We start from the raw sequence: 17513 nt of genomic DNA, 5'->3' as shown, positions 1-17513 counted from the left end.
CTAGCAGGTCACACACACTGGCAGCTATTCGACCATATCATCCACACACCTTGCAGGATACTCACTGACACACTTTCCTCTGACTTGCAGAAGGTGGCACATAGCAACCGGCAGGCCGAAAGACCAGAGGGAGGACAGGCACACCTACACATCCTCACCCCCTTGGAGGAGACTGTGCTTTGGATCATTGGGCGGGCCGTTGCTGCACCGTGATAACATGCCGCACTGGAGGTCCCGGAGAAGGAGTTCTCTGCATACCTAATCCTCCTTCTCGTTTCCCACATCTCCCTCCTCCCATAATCTTTTCTGACTCATGTACTGCAGATGGTGTCAACACGCACGTCTTACTCACTCCTATCCCCGCTCCACAACTCAAGCCGTCTCCCTTTGTCATTGCAGGTACCAAGAACACGTGGTGGCACCGTCCAAGGAGGAGGAGGAGGAGGATGGCACTGAATGTACACCATCACTTGATCTGACACTCGCATCCACCAGCTCAGAGACTGACACTGCATGTCCTTTAGAGGCTAGGTTAGAGGAGGGATCTTCACAGAATGAGACACCGGGCACAAATGCGCAGGAGCCGGGGCAGGGGAGCAGATACCACGGGTGCCAGCTTGCCAGAGAGAGGTCACACAATGGTTCTGCTGCAGAGGAGTCAGATGAGAATTTCGATGGGCCAGGCCACAGAAGGTGGCTGTTGGGCATACACCACCAAACGCTCGGGGCAAGAAAGCCTGCACACAATGTCTATAGTGGAGAAGTCCACCTCGAACTTGGCACAGGGCTTGGAGCCCATCCTTATCCACATGGAACGGGTGGTCACCTCCATCTGCATATCTGTGGAACCCACCACGATACAGCGCCTGATGGCCGACATCACGGCTTCCATTGCAGCACAAACTGATGTCATCAAAGGTCTGCAAGCTTCAGTTGCAGCTCACCGTTGCATTGCAAGCTCACATGGCTGCTATCGTGGCTCTGGGGACAACTATGGAACGGGGCTTCCAGGGCGTCACAGCACTCCATCAATCCGTTCTCCAGCTGATCACCAGTGTTGCTGAGGTGCCGCCCTGGGAGAGTGGCAGTGATGCCATGGCAGTCAGGCCTGCTGTCCTCACTCCGGACGACAGCATTCCTGCTCCCACCCCTGCCACTCCACCAGTGTCCTTGCTGTTGCCCGTCAGCCAGCCAGGCCAGACTGCTGCAGCCCTTGCTGAGATGGTGCAGTCTGAATCCGGGCCGTCCCGGCCCAGAGCTGCTCGAGGTCGTCCTCCAAGGCCATCCAGACGCTTCTCAATTGAAGGTCAGCAGCCTGCCACCACTTATACTCCAGCCACTGGGGATGCACCTTGTAGGAGCATTAGGGAAGGTAAAGGCACACAAACGACAAGCACTAAAGGTGAATAGTTCTGTTCCCATAATTTGATTTGTTAATTGAGCTGAGGGGAGAAATCAACACGTAATCAGATGGAAGGCAATTTGATGGTCATGTGGGAGCGGACAAGTGGGGAGTGTAGGACTGTTGGCGAGATGGGAGATGCAGTTGTCATTATTGATAGTGGGCACTGCTCAGGCGAGCACGCAGAGACCTTGCAGACATGGTCTGTGTTCCTTGTTGCACCCTTGTGTCTTCCTGCACTTCTTCCTCCTGCTCCTCCCCTCCTCCTCAGGGTCTTCTCCGATCATCGGTGGCAAGGGCTGCTCCCTCATGATGGCGAAGTTGTGCAGCATAGCAACACGAATCTTCCTGCCTGCTCAGCGGAGTACTGCAGGGCTCCTCCAGACCGCCAGTCTAGGCAGCGGAAGCGTTATTTCAGGAGGCCTACGGTGTGTCCCACCACATTGCGAGTGGCAGCATGGCTCTCATTATAGGCCTGCTGTGCATGTATGGGTGGGTTTCTGACCGGAGTCATGAGCTACGGCATGATGGAATAGCTCTTGTCGCCCAGTAGCCAGCCTTTGACTTCCCGAGCCGGGTGAAAGATAGCTGGTACGTTGGACTACCGCATAACTAAGGCGCGTGACTGCTCCCAGGGTAGCGGGCATCGACCTCCACGACTCGCAGGGCAATGTGCATGCAGTCAATGGCACTCTGCACCATGGGGAAGCCAGCAATGCAAGCAAACCCCCGTGCTCACTCATTCTGCTTCTCTTTGTCAAGAGGGAAGGTGATGAATCTGTTCGTCATCTTGTACAGTGAGCCTGCGACCTCCCTTATGCACCAGTGGACTGCATACTGCGAGATATTGCACATATCACCAGCAGAGGCCTGAAATGACCCTGAGTCATAGAAGTTCAGTGCCACGGTTACCTTCACAGGCACAGGCAAGGCCATCCTTGTCCTGCTCCGAGGATGTAGTTGCGGCCGCACCAGTTGACAGATCTCTGTTATGAACCTCAGCCGTTGGATGCAATGCTCCTCACTCCTGTTGAGGTAAGAGTATTGTTCCCTGAAGGCCCTCATTGAATACGGTCTCCCGCTCAGTGCCCTGCGCCTCCTCCTCCTCCCTCTCCTCGAAACTTGACCTGCTGTGCGTGGAAGAACATCCATGGTTACCAGGAATGTTGTTCAACCACGGATGTAACTTTGCGAATCATAAGGCAGTAACTGCTAACCCACTACCAAATGTACTCTAGCAACTCCATGTATAGGGAGCTTCAAAAAAACACTTTCCACTCCACCGGCAGCCAGAAGCAATAATCCACCAACTAACCTGCAACACCTGCATGGTCCCTTTAAATAGCGCTGGTGGGGAGCTCCTCCAGGCCGTCTAAGACATGTTGAGGTGTGCGTGGTTAACACAGTGCGTTGAGTTGAGAGATATGTCCCAAAATGTTGTCTATCACTTTAAATCAGCGTTGCACACTGTACGCATTTTTTCCTTATTTTATGTGTTACCTGCGTTCGCTCTCTGCACACGTGCTAATACCTATATCAAGATGACATCCGGCGCACGTCATGCGGGAAACCTGCGTCTGCAGCCAAGGTGACATTTTGGCACTCTGGGAGGCCACGTAGCACCGAAACAACGGGCGTGAGACGGCCCAATTTCTAGCCGAGTGTCGAGTGCCCTCCATTTAATCTCGCAATATAATCTGATTCTGCTCCACTGGAGCTGATATCATGAGAGGTGGAGTTCCCCACAAAACACCCATTTCCAGACTGCACCTATGAAGCAGTTTTAAAATGTTAAAACAAGGGATGGCTGAGACAATAGTGATCTGTTACCTCAGCTAAATGTTGCAAAAGGTAACTCAAGGGAAATCAACATTCACTTCAAACTTCCTCGACAGTACGCTCGTTTGGGCTAAAATAAACAGTGTGATGAGATAGGGGGGGCAGAAATTACTCACCTGAGAACAGCGTTCCTCAATAGCATCCTCTGTCTCCTCCGGCGAATCAAAGGAGCAAGTTCACACATTTGCACATGCGCACTAAAACCCGGAAGTCATGAACTTGCTCCTATTGGTTCGCCGGTGATTTAACAGCTGCGAATTAAAGGGGCATCGCTCGCTGCAATCATTGAAATCACAGAAAAAATGCAAACTTGCCCATCTGTCCAGGTGGAAAGTAACTACTTACACCACCAAAAAGTACGCTGAAAAATATCAGGTCTACACTACTTTTTAAAAGTGTGATGACTCTTAACGACTGACAAACAACTAAAATTTAAATTTTAAAAACGTGGACTCATATTACTCTTTATTGTAATATTTTTCGGTCATTAAAAAAATTAAAAAGTTAAAAACATTTTTTTCTTTTCACTTGTGTCTCTAATTTAATTAAACTACTTCTTTGGCTTTTTATATATAAAAAAATTGAAATATTTTCTTTACACTGACTTGCAGTACTTTAAATGACTGAACTTTGCTTGTCTGCTTGTGGGCGTGACTTCTCTTCCTGACAGATTCTGTGGGCGTCTCTTCCATTCCCATAGACGTTTCCCATGCGAATCAACTCACGCTGTTTCAGAGGCCGGGTTGATGTCACGCATTTTTTGAAAACTTCTAAATCACGCAAGTCTACACCACGGATCCGCAGTGAGTAAATTCATACATTTAGTTCGCATGAGCTGCGGTGAACATTGCCATGCCGCTCTGAGCGAGTTCCAGCTCATGGTCCCCATTTCCTCAAATTCAACAAAACCACCAACATGTTCAACATGGTGTTGTGATTGTATAATGGACCACCAGGCAATGCCAGGAAGCAGAGGGGCAGTGTTCCTGAGTTGAACTACACTACATAAAAACAGGAGTGGATTACCAGACCATTGTGTGTATACAACAGCAATCCAAGAGTAACAGTGGGTACAGCAGTGGAGTGCTTATGTTACTGCATTAGTAATCCAGAGGCTTGGACGAATAATCCAGAAAACACAAGTTCAAATCTCACTGTGGCAGTTTGAGAATTGGAAATCAGTTTAGAAAATCTGGAAATAAGAAGCTGGCATCAATAAAAATGATCAATACTAAGTGTCGGATTGTTGTAAAAACCCAACTGGTGCACTAATGTCCTTGAGGGAAGGAAACCTACCGTCTTTACCCAGTCTGGCCTATATGTGACTCCAGTCCCACAGCAATGTGCTTGACTCTTAACTGCCCTCTGAACTGTGTCCAAGTAAGCCTCTCAGTTGTATCAAACCTGCAATTCAAGAAAAAGACCCACCACCTTCTCCGTGCAAACAGGGATGGGCAATACATGCTGGCCTTGTTAGTGACGTCCACATCCCAAGAATGAATTAAAAAAATGTATGGGCCAGAGGAGAATCTGTGTTAGGAGTACCGGGGGAGGGTAGGTAAAGAAGTGGATATATACCCTTCACTGGAGGGTAGTTTATCAACATAGGAACAGGAGGAGGCCATTCAGCCCCTCGAGCCTGTTCCGCCATTCAATTAGATTGTGGCTGAACTGTATCTTAACGCCATCTACTCGCCTTGGTTCCGTTACCCTTAGATACCCTTGCCTAACAAAAATGTACCTAAAAAAGTATAAATACTTCATTAAGATGCAAATCACATCTTTTTCCTTGAGCAACTAGAATAACCACATCATTACATGAAAAACTGAAGACAAAAATAAGACACAACAGGTAAACTACATTTCTTTTTAATCCACAGAACAGATATTGCTGCTATTAATCTCACCAGCACAGTGCTTAAATTATTGCAATAATACATTCCCATTATCAACTAAAGTGGTATTGTATACATGGAGAAGTGGTCAATAAGTGACTTAATAATATAAACCACACTGAATCAGGTCACAAAAATGCCGTGCTATTTGCATGTGACATCAGAACAAAAGCCTTGCACACATTCCCTCCTTTTCTGAAGATACCTCCTTCAAATCTTAAAGCCTTTCTATTAAATGAACAGAAACTATATTGGCCGTAAACGGCCATTTAATAGGATGCAAATAAATAATATTTTTTGCACTTGTGCCTATGTGAAGCCCTCCCCATGAACACACAATACAAACTTGTGGTCATATCACAATATTGATTTTCTACACTGCCAGGAATCCTCTTGCTTTTCCTCAAATGAAAACAGCAGTAGAAGCAACTTGATTTTCTTGAATTAGCATGGACAAACACAAGCAAAATATTTTACCTACTGTTCACATTGTCCTGAGGATTACTCTTAACGGATAGAAAAAGTAATTGAATGCTCATTAACATGTACACACAGAGGACAAATTTAAATCATGCCAGGGTTTCAAAACGTATCATTCAAGTCTACACTTCCCATTATAAAACATCCATTTGCAGGGACTCTTCTGAAATGCTCTGTGTTTGGTGACCCAACAGCGCTCAAATAACACACAAAATAATACATTGTTCCTGCACAAGCACCTGCAAGTGCAGGTAAAAGAGCTTTTTGCGCAAAACACTGTAGGCTAAATTCGTTAGCATCAGTAATGACCTACAGTTTTAATGGGTGGACTGTCTTGACCTAGACTTTTAATGGGTGGATTGTCTTGATCTAGACTTTTAATGGGTGGACTGTCTTGATCTAGACTTTTAATGGGTGGATTGTCTTGACCTGGACTTTTAATGGGTGGACTGTCTTGATCTAGACTTTTAATGGGTGGACTGTCTTGACCTGGACTTTTAATGGGTGGACTGTCTTGACCTGGACTTTTAATGGGTGGACTGGCTTGATCTAGACTTTTAATGGGTGGACTGTCTTGACCTAGACTTTTAATGGGTGGACTGGCTTGAACGTCATCCATTTCATTTTTTTTTTTGCAATTGTTGTTCATTTTGATAAGCTACCTAGGAAATGGGCAATGACTGTGAATAAATTGAAAAATAGCCCAAAAATTCTGAAATCTAAGGCACCAGAGGTGCATTTTTCTTCTCTCTTTTTCTGAAGGCATTGACTCTTTACCAGAATACAGTTCCACAGATGTCCTCTGACACCTCGTCATATTCATACATGAGCCTAAATGAGTGGGTGCAGGCTATTTAACTGCACAGGGCATCATAGCCAAGGCCGATCTCATCTTCACTTGACACCCACTTGCAGCAGGGGTTCCTGGACTAGCAATCAGGATGGGAACCTCAGCCCATCTTCCCCTCCCTAGCCCCAGCTGAGACCTGCCAACTCAACACAGACTGGGAATTGAAACTGGGGCTTTCCTGGTTTTCACTGCTCAGCTCTCAGTTGATTGAAGCAATGGAGTCAACCAAGAGAGCAGATACATCTTGAATTTCTAATCTGTAGTATGGCAGATGATTCTGCACCTAACTTGACACAGTAGAGTTAACGGAAGCCAGAACCTGAGAGGGAGGAGAGGGGAATTCATATTCAAAATTCAGGTTGGACTACTTATTCCTTTGGTGTTGACAAGACAAATTTCAAGAATATCACTGAACTCAACACCTGAAGGATAAGTGAGCTCTGTGGTTTAAGCACTTATTACAAAACACACATATATAGACAGATTTACTTAGTATGGCTTTTGGGAGAAATTCTAAAAATAAAACATGGGAAAAGGGACCTATTTGACATCGGACCAAAGATAGTCTTCATTAACGATCAGCATTAATGTAGGAGAGGAATTTCTGTCTTGCATTGATATGGTGGTTTTTGTGAAGTGCATTGGCTGTATTCATTGATATTTCCTAACTGCAAACACAATGTTTATTCTATTTTCACTGTGGGTGAAGAGATTACTTTATCGAACACAGCATCACTGTGGCCCCAGCCCGAGCTGTTAGCAAGTGGAATCAGATTGGGCATCAACATATCCCTTCTCAACTCTTCTGCATTTGCACATCTTTCTTTTGTTTTAAACAGTTCCTTAAACAGTGTTTCGCTGCAGGATATTTCTTTGTTCCCAAGCCTCGTGAAACAATCAAATTGAGAACAAGATTTAAATTTCCTACCAGTGGGCAACGATCAGCGACTGAAAACCTGAACACTTGCAAACTACAGCTTGCTATATACTCTTACCACCGAAAACAATGTCCTCAGATATTTCCCAATTTTTGCCAGGGTTGCGATGGACAGGCAAGCAGGAAGGGGAGAGGAATACTCATCCCTTGAAGAGGATTTGACCTGGGTGTCTCCTGTGCAACTCCACGCGTCCATTTATTAAGCAGACGCCTGGGAATAGACCATCTGACTGACTGACCTTGCGACTGTAGCATAGTGCTTAGGGGAACTGCAGGACAGTAGAAACAGAAGAAAACATCGACGCTGAATAAAAGATGAAACATTTTTGCTAGAAGTTAACATGCTCTTATTGAGTCAGTCTATTGTTCATTAACTTGTTTATGGTATTCCGCAGCACCGTAAATTTTAAGTGCAACAGGTCAGTCTAACTCAGGGCAGCATTAGAACAGCTGGAAAACATCGAATGTTAGCGTCAGTGATGAATGATCAGCAATGACGCACATAATTTAAAAACAAATGCATACACAAAAGAGCAAGCGTAGAGCTACTATCTAGTAATGATGTTATTTAATATACAGTCCCACCCCCAAAAAAACAGAAAACACACAGCATTTGGTATATTCCTCATTTATATTTAACTTTATAAAATATCTGTTGAAACTTGATAGAACTATCACCAGAAGTGGTATCACGCAGCTCCCTCAAGACAGTAACGAAATAAATGCAGAATCAGTTGACTAAACCTCTCGAAATATGACGGAGTGGATAAGTGTTCCCGTTGATCCAACAATGCTGCTTTCACTATGCGAATGGGCACCATCACAATCAAATGCAATTCACAGTACAGCATTATATGAAACAGGGCAGGCATGTACGTTATAATACAATTTCTGTTGTAACGGGTCACCAAATACATTTTTACACTACAAAACTTTTGGCAAGTGCTTAAAATTCTGCCCAGTTGCCAAATCAATATGCCAGCGTCTTCTCGGAAGTGTTTTGGTTTTGCTGCATTTAACACTGGATAATAAGTTCCGTGTGTTTCATCAGCCCTCCCCTCAATTGTTCCATCATTGTCAGCACCAATTTTAACATTTAAATGACTAAAACAAGGTCGCATAGATAGAACTTGCACAACATTCTGCAGCAAGACAGAGAGAGGAAAATAATTTCTTCTGCATTATAAAAAAAATTCCAATTTGCAGAAAGAATTTCAACAAAACCAAATGTAGTAGTAACTGCTCAGTGCAGTTGATGCCTGACTGACATCAATTAAATTGACTAAAGTGGTACAATTGGAGCAGAATTTTATAGAATATAAATTTGAATGTCAATTCCCTGCCTGATCCAAAACACTTTACCCAGGTCCCAGGTACATCCTAAACACAGCTGTGCATTGTAATTTTTTTACTCTTTTTAAATTTAGACAAGATGGAGCGTTATACAGAAGAAAGGTACTCCCAGCTGCACTGAAAACTGGAGCTTCCTGCCTCTCACTACTTCAACCGTGCCTCACACTGGCACAACCACGACTGTTTAAAAAAAAAATCAGTGGCCTGGACTGATTTGCCTTCCCCAGTGGTGGTTTATGCAAGGCAGAAAATGTCTTGCACAAAGTGGTGGGGGGGGGGGTGGAAGGAAAGAAACACATCCATGAATTAAGTTAACATTTTAAAATTCTAACTTTCTCCCTCAAGTTAGCTCTCCCTTCCCCCCCCTCCAGGTCTTCACATAAGACCGCAATAGGGTAGTAGTTTTTTCAATTTTCAAATGGGGCGTACAAAAGGCCAGAAACTACAACAGATGTTGCGGGTATGCACTGGGCACACTGTAACTAGATTATAGTCACAGCAGATTAAAAACAGTTCACGTCAACTTAATCAGCTCTGAGAGATGAGCCCTTGACGTGATTCTAACAGCTGCTCTCAAACGCAGTGTGGGTCAGGGATTCAGAATTGCTGCCACTCAAAGCCAAAGACGATTTGATTCGCATCCTGGTTTCTCGTGATCTCCTCTAGGATACGGTGCTGCTGCCACAGTTGCTGGAGTTTCTTGTATCGCTCAGCGCACAGCTGCAATGGGTTACCTCTCCTTTAAGAAAAAAAATATCAATTCCAAATGCAATTGAAAATGTTGACCATTCAAAATGCACACGGTTTCAATTTCTCAACTCGCTCAAAATGTTTCAAGGTGAATGCTGCAATCGATGCTTAGCTGATGGAGATAGTGTGAGTGAATGCAAAGGTCTTGGGAGAGACCCAAAGATAAGTGATTATGGAGACAGAAAGAAAAAGGACTGAAAGAAATACAAATGACAAAAGTGTAGTAATCTAATAGGTTCATAAATTAATTCAAAACTATAGTCTTTCCTTTCCCCTACTCTACCACATATTGTTTATTTATGTTGGGCGCTTACCTTACACCCAATCTGCCACAGAGTATACAATTGTGCATTTTGTAGATCATTTTGAGCATTATATTCCATGGAAATCACACCTTCTCCTGGTCAACTCTATAGTACCTTTAATGCAGTAAAACGTCCTGTAGCGCTTCTCAGAGGTAAGCAGTAGCCCAAAGAGGTAGGTTTTCAAGAGGCTTTTGAAGGTGGGGAAAGAGTAAGCCAGGTGGAGCGATTTAGGGAAAGAATTCCAGAATTTTGGACTAACACAGCTGAAAGTTTTGCCTTTGAAAGTGGAGCAGAGGGATTGGGAGGATGTAAAGGAGGCCAGAGTTGGAACAGTGGAGGATATAGGTTGGCACATAGGCCTGAAGAAGGGAGGGCTGTGACTGGAGAGATTTGTCAATGCAGATAAGGATTTGATATACCATGAATGGACAATATTTATCCACTCCAAATGTTAGATGATCACTCTGAAAAACAAGGGGTCATGGCACGCTGTCAGCAAAAACAACTCAAATGACAATCGAGCCTTGCCTTTTCTGGTAGGGTGCTCTTCCCCCTTCTCAACCTGGTCAGAGATAGACTTCTCAAGTGCCAAGGTCAATGAATTGCTCCTGCTTTTCCTTGACACTCAGAACTAACGAAACCCACTTGACAGGCAGCTCCAGGATTTGAGTCTGCAAATACAATCCTCACCGCTTATGGCGGGCTCATTGGCGCTAACGTGATTTACCTGCTATACGCGTTGGTGTTAATTGCATCCATGTGATTTATATCAATTAGTGTTAATTGTATTCAGGTAATGCGTATCAATTCAGATCTCTCGTATCCATTTATAAGAGAGCTGATCTAGGGTGGGGGTGGGTGTAATGTGGAGCTCTGTGAATAAGGCTTGGAAGCAACTGAAGGCTCGGCTCTAGTATTATATCCTTCACCATGTGGCTATCCAATATATAACAGTTGGGACAGTTTAAAGGGGTAGCACTACTACTACTACTGAACAATACTGTAGCAAACCACTATTGAATAAGCTAAACAAGTGTAACTAGCTGAAAGAATTCTTCCTCTGACATCCCGTCTGGTGCTGTAAGTTTCCAGTTCTGCTACAATTTCATCAGCATTTGTCTCGCCACCACTTAGAGGGGCCGTACCTCAGTGGTAACACTCTTGCTGTTGAATCAGATGGTCAGGGTTCAAGTCCCGCTCCAGAGGCTTGAGCACATAATCTAGGCTGACTCTTCAGTAAAGTATTGAGGGAGTGCTGCACTGTCAGAGATGCCATCTTTCAGATGAGATGTTAAACCAAGTCTGCCCTCTCAGGTGGATGTAACAAAACCCACGGCACTATTTCAAAGAACAGCAGGGGAGTTCTCCCTGGTGTCCTGGCAAATATTTATCCCTCAAACAACATAATTAAAAACAGATTATCTGGTCATTATCTCATTGCTGTTTGAGAGAGGTTACTGTGTGCAAATTGGCTGCTGTGTTTCCTACAACAGTGAAGTGACTACATTTCAAAGTGCCTTAGAGAGGGTGCAGAAGAGATTTACTAGAATGGTACCAGGGATGAGGGGCTTCAGTTATGTGCAGAGACTGGAGAAGCTGGGGTTGTTCTCCTTGGAGCAGAGAAGGTAAAGAGGAGATTTGATAGAGATGTTCAAAATCACGGACGGTTTTGATAGAGTAAATAAGGAGAAACTGTTTCCAATGGCAGAAGGGTCGGTAACCAGAGGACACAGATTTAAGGTGATTGGCAAAAGAACAAGAACCGACATCAGGAAGAAATTTTTAGCCGCAGAGAATTGTAATGACCTGGAACGCACTGCCAGAAAGGGAGCAGGAAGCAGATTCAATAATAACTTTCAAGAGGAAATTGGATAAATACTGGAAGGGAAAAAATTTGCAGGGCTATGGGGAAAGAGCAGGGGAGTGGGACTAATTGGATAGCCCTTTCAAAGAGCTGGCACAGGCACAATGGGCCAAATGGCCTCCTTCTGTGCTGTAACATAATGATGAAAAGTACTTCATTAGCTGTAAAGTGCTTTGGGATGCCCTGAGGTCGTGAAAGGCGCTGTATAAATTAAAGTCCTTTCTTTATTTTTCAATACACTATAACATTCATTGATGAATTTTACAGAGTCTGACTATACAGATTTTGCAAGATCCATACAGCCTCTGTAAAACATACAGTCCTAATAAGATGCAGTTCAGGACTGCCAGAAAAGATATTACATAGCTGTACAAGTTATTCAATGTTAGCAAATAGGAATAAATTCCCTTGGAATAATCGTACTTGAGCAACTGATCTGTCTCTCCGTAATCATCCAGATATGGAGCTGGTATGAAACATCCTCTGTTCTTTCCCGCTAGCAGCAGCACCTGACACTCCCGGATCCTGATGGAAGAAATGATAAGAAATATTCAAATGACCAGCATTGTTTTGTTTTCTCCTTTTTTCTTGCCAACTCTCTCAAAGGCATTGAGTTCTTGCTGGGGTCTGATTTCCAGAGGTGCTGATTGACCACTGGTAACTCATTCCAGTGGCTGGTCAGCGTGTGTGGGCCTAAACAGCAAATGTGTGCCAGCTATTGAGTCTTGGGGAGCATCACTTCCAAGCTCAACCCAGTCCTCACTTAACATCCACAAACACACCCAGCTTGGGTCACTGGATTCCAATCAGGAGTGGGAATCCTAGCTGGCTTTTCGCTAACGCAGAAGCAGTAAGGCTAAGTTGTAACGCCCCTACCACTACTCCAGCTGAGATCAGCTAACTCAGCATAAATTTAAAACAGAAATAGACAGTTTCCTAGAAGTAAAGGGAATTAGGGGTTATGGGGAGCGGGCAGGAAATTGGACATGAATTTAGATTTGAGATTAGGATCAGATCAGCCATGATCTTATTGAATGGCGGAGCAGGCTCGAGGGGCCGACTGGCCTACTCCTGCTCCTATTTCTTATGTTCTTATGTTCACTGATCAGGCACTAAACTTTCAGCCTTCCTGGTCTGTCTGGCTCAATCATTATCATTTTATCCAGATGGATCAAAGAACTGACAACATTTTAAAAAGTGCCCCAGAACTCTCACATTGTGGAGTGCAGCACCATTAATACCCTGCAATTTTACAATGAATTTAACTATCAGAATTTTATAACACAGATTAGGCTAATCATATTAATAGAGGTGTGCAAAATTGTGAGTGGTTTTGATAGAGTAGATGGGAGTAACTGTTTCCAGTAGCAGGACACAGATTTAAGATTAATTGACTAAAAAGCCAGGGAGGAGATGAGGAGAAATCTCTTTTACGCAGCGAGTTGTTACAATCTGGAATGCACTGTCTGAAAGGGTGATGGAAGCAGATTCAATAATAACGTTCAAAAGGGAATTGGATACTTGTAAAGAAACATTTGCAGGGCTATGGGGAAAGAGCAGGCGAGTGGGACTAATTGGATAGCTCTTTCAAAGAGCCGGCACAGGCACATTGGGCCGAATGGCAATCTTCTTTGCGCTATGATATCTCTATGGTGTTAAAGTAATCATTAAATGTCAACTACTCAGTGCACGGTGAGATACCTGAGGAACATCCCCAATCCAGATCCACAGTTTACAGCATGAGCTGCACATGCTCCAAACTCTTCTCCATTCACTTCTTGCCGGCAGCACTGACTCTGCGAACACAGCATGGCTCCGCAGAACATGCAAAGGGCTAGGTTCTTTGTCTCATCATCAGATGATCTGGAGCACCTGTTAGAGAAAGTGCAGAAATTAGCTCAAACAGTTCTGGCACTGTAAATTTCACACAAGCACTAGGCCCCCTGGTATTTAGTATCATATTTCCACTGAAAGGAGGGTCGGTAACCAGAGGACACAGATTTAAGATAATTGGCAAAAGACCCAGGGGGAGACTAGGAGATTTTTGAAAGCAAGTAACGGTGTTCAAATGTCAGCTCAAAAGAGTTTGCCACCCTGCCAGAATGTCAATTTTTAAATATATATTCATTCTCAGGATGCGGGCATTTCTGCTGCATTTTTGTTTACAATCCCAGAACTATCAAAAAGTAAAGTACAAAAATAGTGCAATTGAAAGGAAATGTTGTTGAATGGACTCACCTGTACTGACAACCCTGATTCAGAATACAGCTGTAGTCTTCTGGAAGTTCCATTAATTGGTTCCTTTCCCTTGGATACCTTTAAGAAAGAACTTGTTATCAAGCAGCATCACCATCACTGGGAGGATATCATTTTAAACACACATTGGCACAGCTTCATTAAGAACCCTACACTGCTGCCATCTTTCATCCTTCAGAGAGGGATAGACACCAAACAAGGTCACACTCTACTTTCTCCACTGGCTCCTGTGAACTCCACAACATAAACGGATGAAAGGGGAGCACCAATCTTGCTAGTTTTTCATTTCCATAATGAGGGTAGCTGATTCTGAATAATTACAGCAGAAGCTTAATTCCTCTCCCTCCAAGAGTCCACATTGCCAGCATCATAGTCTCTCTTCACAATCTCGATTTCCCCCTCAAATAATTTAAAAGACATTGAATCTGATATTATTCAGGAGACTAATAGAAACAGGTTCTCTTTGCGCCCACAGAGTATGAGAATTGAATAATTTTTATGCACTCAAATGACATGCAAATCATAATGTCAAGTCAACTCTTAACAAATGCATATAGACTGCATCAAATGCACTACCCTCAACGACCCTCTTTGTTACCTCCTCAAAAAATTCAATCAAGTTAGTCAGACACGACCTTCCCTTAACAAATCCATACTGACTGTCCTTGATTAATCCTTGCCTTTCTAAGTGACAGTTTATCCTGTCCTTCAGAATTGATTCCAATAATTTGCCCACTCTTAACATTAAACATGTGTTACACATCTATAAGAATGCTTTAACCAGTTAAGATATATTTTTAGCATTCACAAGTACAAAACTGTTCTCTGCAATTCACTTTCCTTTTCCTCCCTCTCCCATCCTAATTTAGCTCCCATTGGCTTCCCTTTGTTTGAGTGAAGTCCTCCCTGGATACAAGCGTGGTGCCGGAGGATTGGAGGATTGCTAACGTTGTACCACTGTCCAAAAAGGGAGAAAGAGATAGACCGAGTAATTACAGGCCAGTCAGTCTAACCTCAGTGGTGGGCAAATTATTGGAATCAATTCTGAAGGACAGGATAAACTGTCACTTAGAAAGGCAAGGATTAATCAAGGACAGTCAGTATGGATTTGTTAAGGGAAGGTCGTGTCTGACTAACTTGATTGAATTTTTTGAGGAGGTAACAAAGAGGGTCGTTGAGGGTAGTGCATTTGATGCAGTCTATATGCATTTTAGCAAGGCTTTTGACAAGGTCCCACATGACAGACTGGACAAAAAAGTACAAGCCCATGGGATCCAAGGTGAAGTTGCAGGTTGGATCCAAAATTGGCTGTTTGGCAGGAAGCAAAGGGTAATGGTCGACGGGTGTTTTTGTGACTGGAACGCTGTTTCCAGAGGGGTTCCGCAGGGCTCGGTACCAGGTCCCTTGCCTTTTGTGGTATATATTAATAATTTGGACTTGAATGTAAGGAGCATGATTAAGAAGTGTGCAGATAATACAAAAGTTGAGCGTGTGGTTGATAGTGAGGAGGAAAGCTGCAGACTGCAGGAAGATATCAATGGACATCAGGTGGGCAGAAAAGTGGCAAATGGAGTTCAATCCAGAGAAGTGTGAGGTAATGTATTTGGGGAGGGCAAACAAGGCAAGGGAATACACAATAAATGGGAGGATATTGAGAGGTGTAGAGGAAGTGAGGGACCTTGGAGTGCATGTCCACAGATCCCTGAAGGTAGCAGGACAGGTAGATAAGGTGGTTAAGAAGGCATACGGGATACTTTCCTTTATTAGCCGAGGCACAGAATATAAGAGCAGGGAGGTTATGCTGGAACTGTATAAAACACCGGTTAAGCCACAACTTGAGTACTGCGTACAGTTCTGGTCACCACATTACAGGAAAGATGTAATTAAACTAGAGAGGGTACAGAGGAGATTTACGAGAATGTTGCCAGGACTGGAGAATTTTAGCTATAAGGAAAGATTGGATAGGCTGGGGTTGTTTTCTTTGGAACAGAGGAGGCTGAGGGGTGATTTAATTGACGCGTAAGAATTATGAGGGGCCGAGATGGAGTGGACAGGAAGGATCTATTTCCCTTAGCAGAGGGATCAGTAACCAGGGGGCATTGATTTAAAGTAACTGGTAGGAGGATTAGAGAGGAGCTGAGGAAAAATTTTCTCACCCAGAGGGTGGTGGGGGTCTGGAACTCACTGCCTGAAAGGGTGGTAGAGGCAGAAACCCTCAACTCATTTAAAAAGTACTTGGACATACAAGTGTTGAAGTGCTGTAACCTACAAGGCTCCGGACTAAGTGCTTGAAAGTGGGATTAGGCTGGGTGGCTCATTTTCGGCCAGCGTGGACACGATGGGCCGAATAGCCTCCTTCTGTGCCGTAAATTTTCTATGATTCTAAGTATAAGACTGCTCCCCAGTGACCTAGCCATTACTGTGCTTGCACAAAATCTCCCAAGAGGAAAAACTGCTCGTCTTAAAACAAGCAGGCTCAGTGTCTCATTAGTTTGTGCAAGAACCACTTTGGCTTGGTGTCCTTGATATCAGTTTGAAAAGAAGTGTGTTGCTAAGTTTTACAAAGATCTAACCTTTCATGGCACAGACTCAACGGGCCAAATGGCCTCCTTCCTTGCTGTAACCATTCTATGATTCTATGATCACCAAAGAAACAAAGGTGAAACTGTAAACTGGGTGAGGAGCGATATATCCTGCTGGTCTTTAAAATTCTCATCCTAGTGTTCAAATCCCTCCATGGCCTCGCTTCTCCCTATCTTTGTAACCTCCTCCAACCCTCCAACATCTCTGCGCTCCTTCAATTCTGGCCTCTTGTGCATCCCCGATTTCCTTCGCTCCACCACTGGCAGCCGTGCCTTCAGCTGCCTCGGCCATAAGCTCTGAAATTCCCTCCCTAAACTCTCCACCCTCCTAAAAACCTACCTCTTTAACCAAGCTTTTGGTCACTTGTCCTAATATCTCTATGTGGCTTGGTGTCAATTTTTGTCTGGTAACACTCCTGTGAAGCCTTGGGACGTAAAGGTGCTATGTAAATGCAAGTTTTTGTTGTTGTCTTCTAAACTGCCTGAATTTCTTTGTCAACAATGAGTAGAGATATAAGAAAAAAGCAGAAGAGCTGGAATTTTCCAAATTCTGGCAATGTACTGCAAGTCGATTGACATCTGAATAAGGCGGGTCAAGGGTTTTGTGAGTGACCCTTTATCAGTGCTGCACATTTACAGCATTTTCTGCTCTTGTTTTAGGCAATGACTCTGATTCAGTGAGCAGTCAGTAAAGAAAAAGCTTGAGAGAAGTTAGAAAAGAGGAAGATGAATGTGGCCTGATCAGAGGGGAAGCATAAAGAACTCAGGTGTAAGGCTCACTAACCGGACTGCCATTCTCTCTCCCTTGAGAAAGTTTTGCACTGAAGGATCAGAGCACCACCTGCAATAAAACACAAGAACTTTAAACAAGAGAACCTTCAGGGAGGCAGTTTTCACTTTTAAAACCTTTTGACAGATGCAAGCTGTCATGAAAAATTGTTTCTTTAGTGATAAAGCTGTAATAAAGCTATAATAAGTACCGGCAGGTGCTTATGTATGT

General features: G+C 43.9%; 1 protein-coding gene across 1 annotated transcript in view; it reads right to left on the bottom strand.

The window, feature by feature from the left end:
• Positions 1 to 5094: 5094 nt before the first annotated feature.
• The window catches only part of ubr1 (ubiquitin protein ligase E3 component n-recognin 1), a 189088-nt gene continuing 176669 nt past the window's right edge, over positions 5095 to 17513 (bottom strand). The window contains exons 43-47 of the mRNA XM_067991119.1: positions 17298 to 17354; positions 13914 to 13991; positions 13377 to 13547; positions 12099 to 12200; positions 5095 to 9495 (exon numbers count right to left, since the gene is read on the bottom strand). Coding sequence (XP_067847220.1) covers positions 9354 to 9495; positions 12099 to 12200; positions 13377 to 13547; positions 13914 to 13991; positions 17298 to 17354 — 550 coding nt within the window. The 3' untranslated portion in view covers positions 5095 to 9353. The remainder of the gene's footprint in view (positions 9496 to 12098; positions 12201 to 13376; positions 13548 to 13913; positions 13992 to 17297; positions 17355 to 17513) is intronic.

Source organism: Heptranchias perlo, chromosome 10 (assembly GCF_035084215.1).
Source record: "Heptranchias perlo isolate sHepPer1 chromosome 10, sHepPer1.hap1, whole genome shotgun sequence".
NCBI classification, from domain to species: domain Eukaryota; kingdom Metazoa; phylum Chordata; class Chondrichthyes; order Hexanchiformes; family Hexanchidae; genus Heptranchias; species Heptranchias perlo.
Note: the sequence above shows the minus strand (reverse complement) of the source record. Positions and strands in the feature narration are given on the sequence as shown.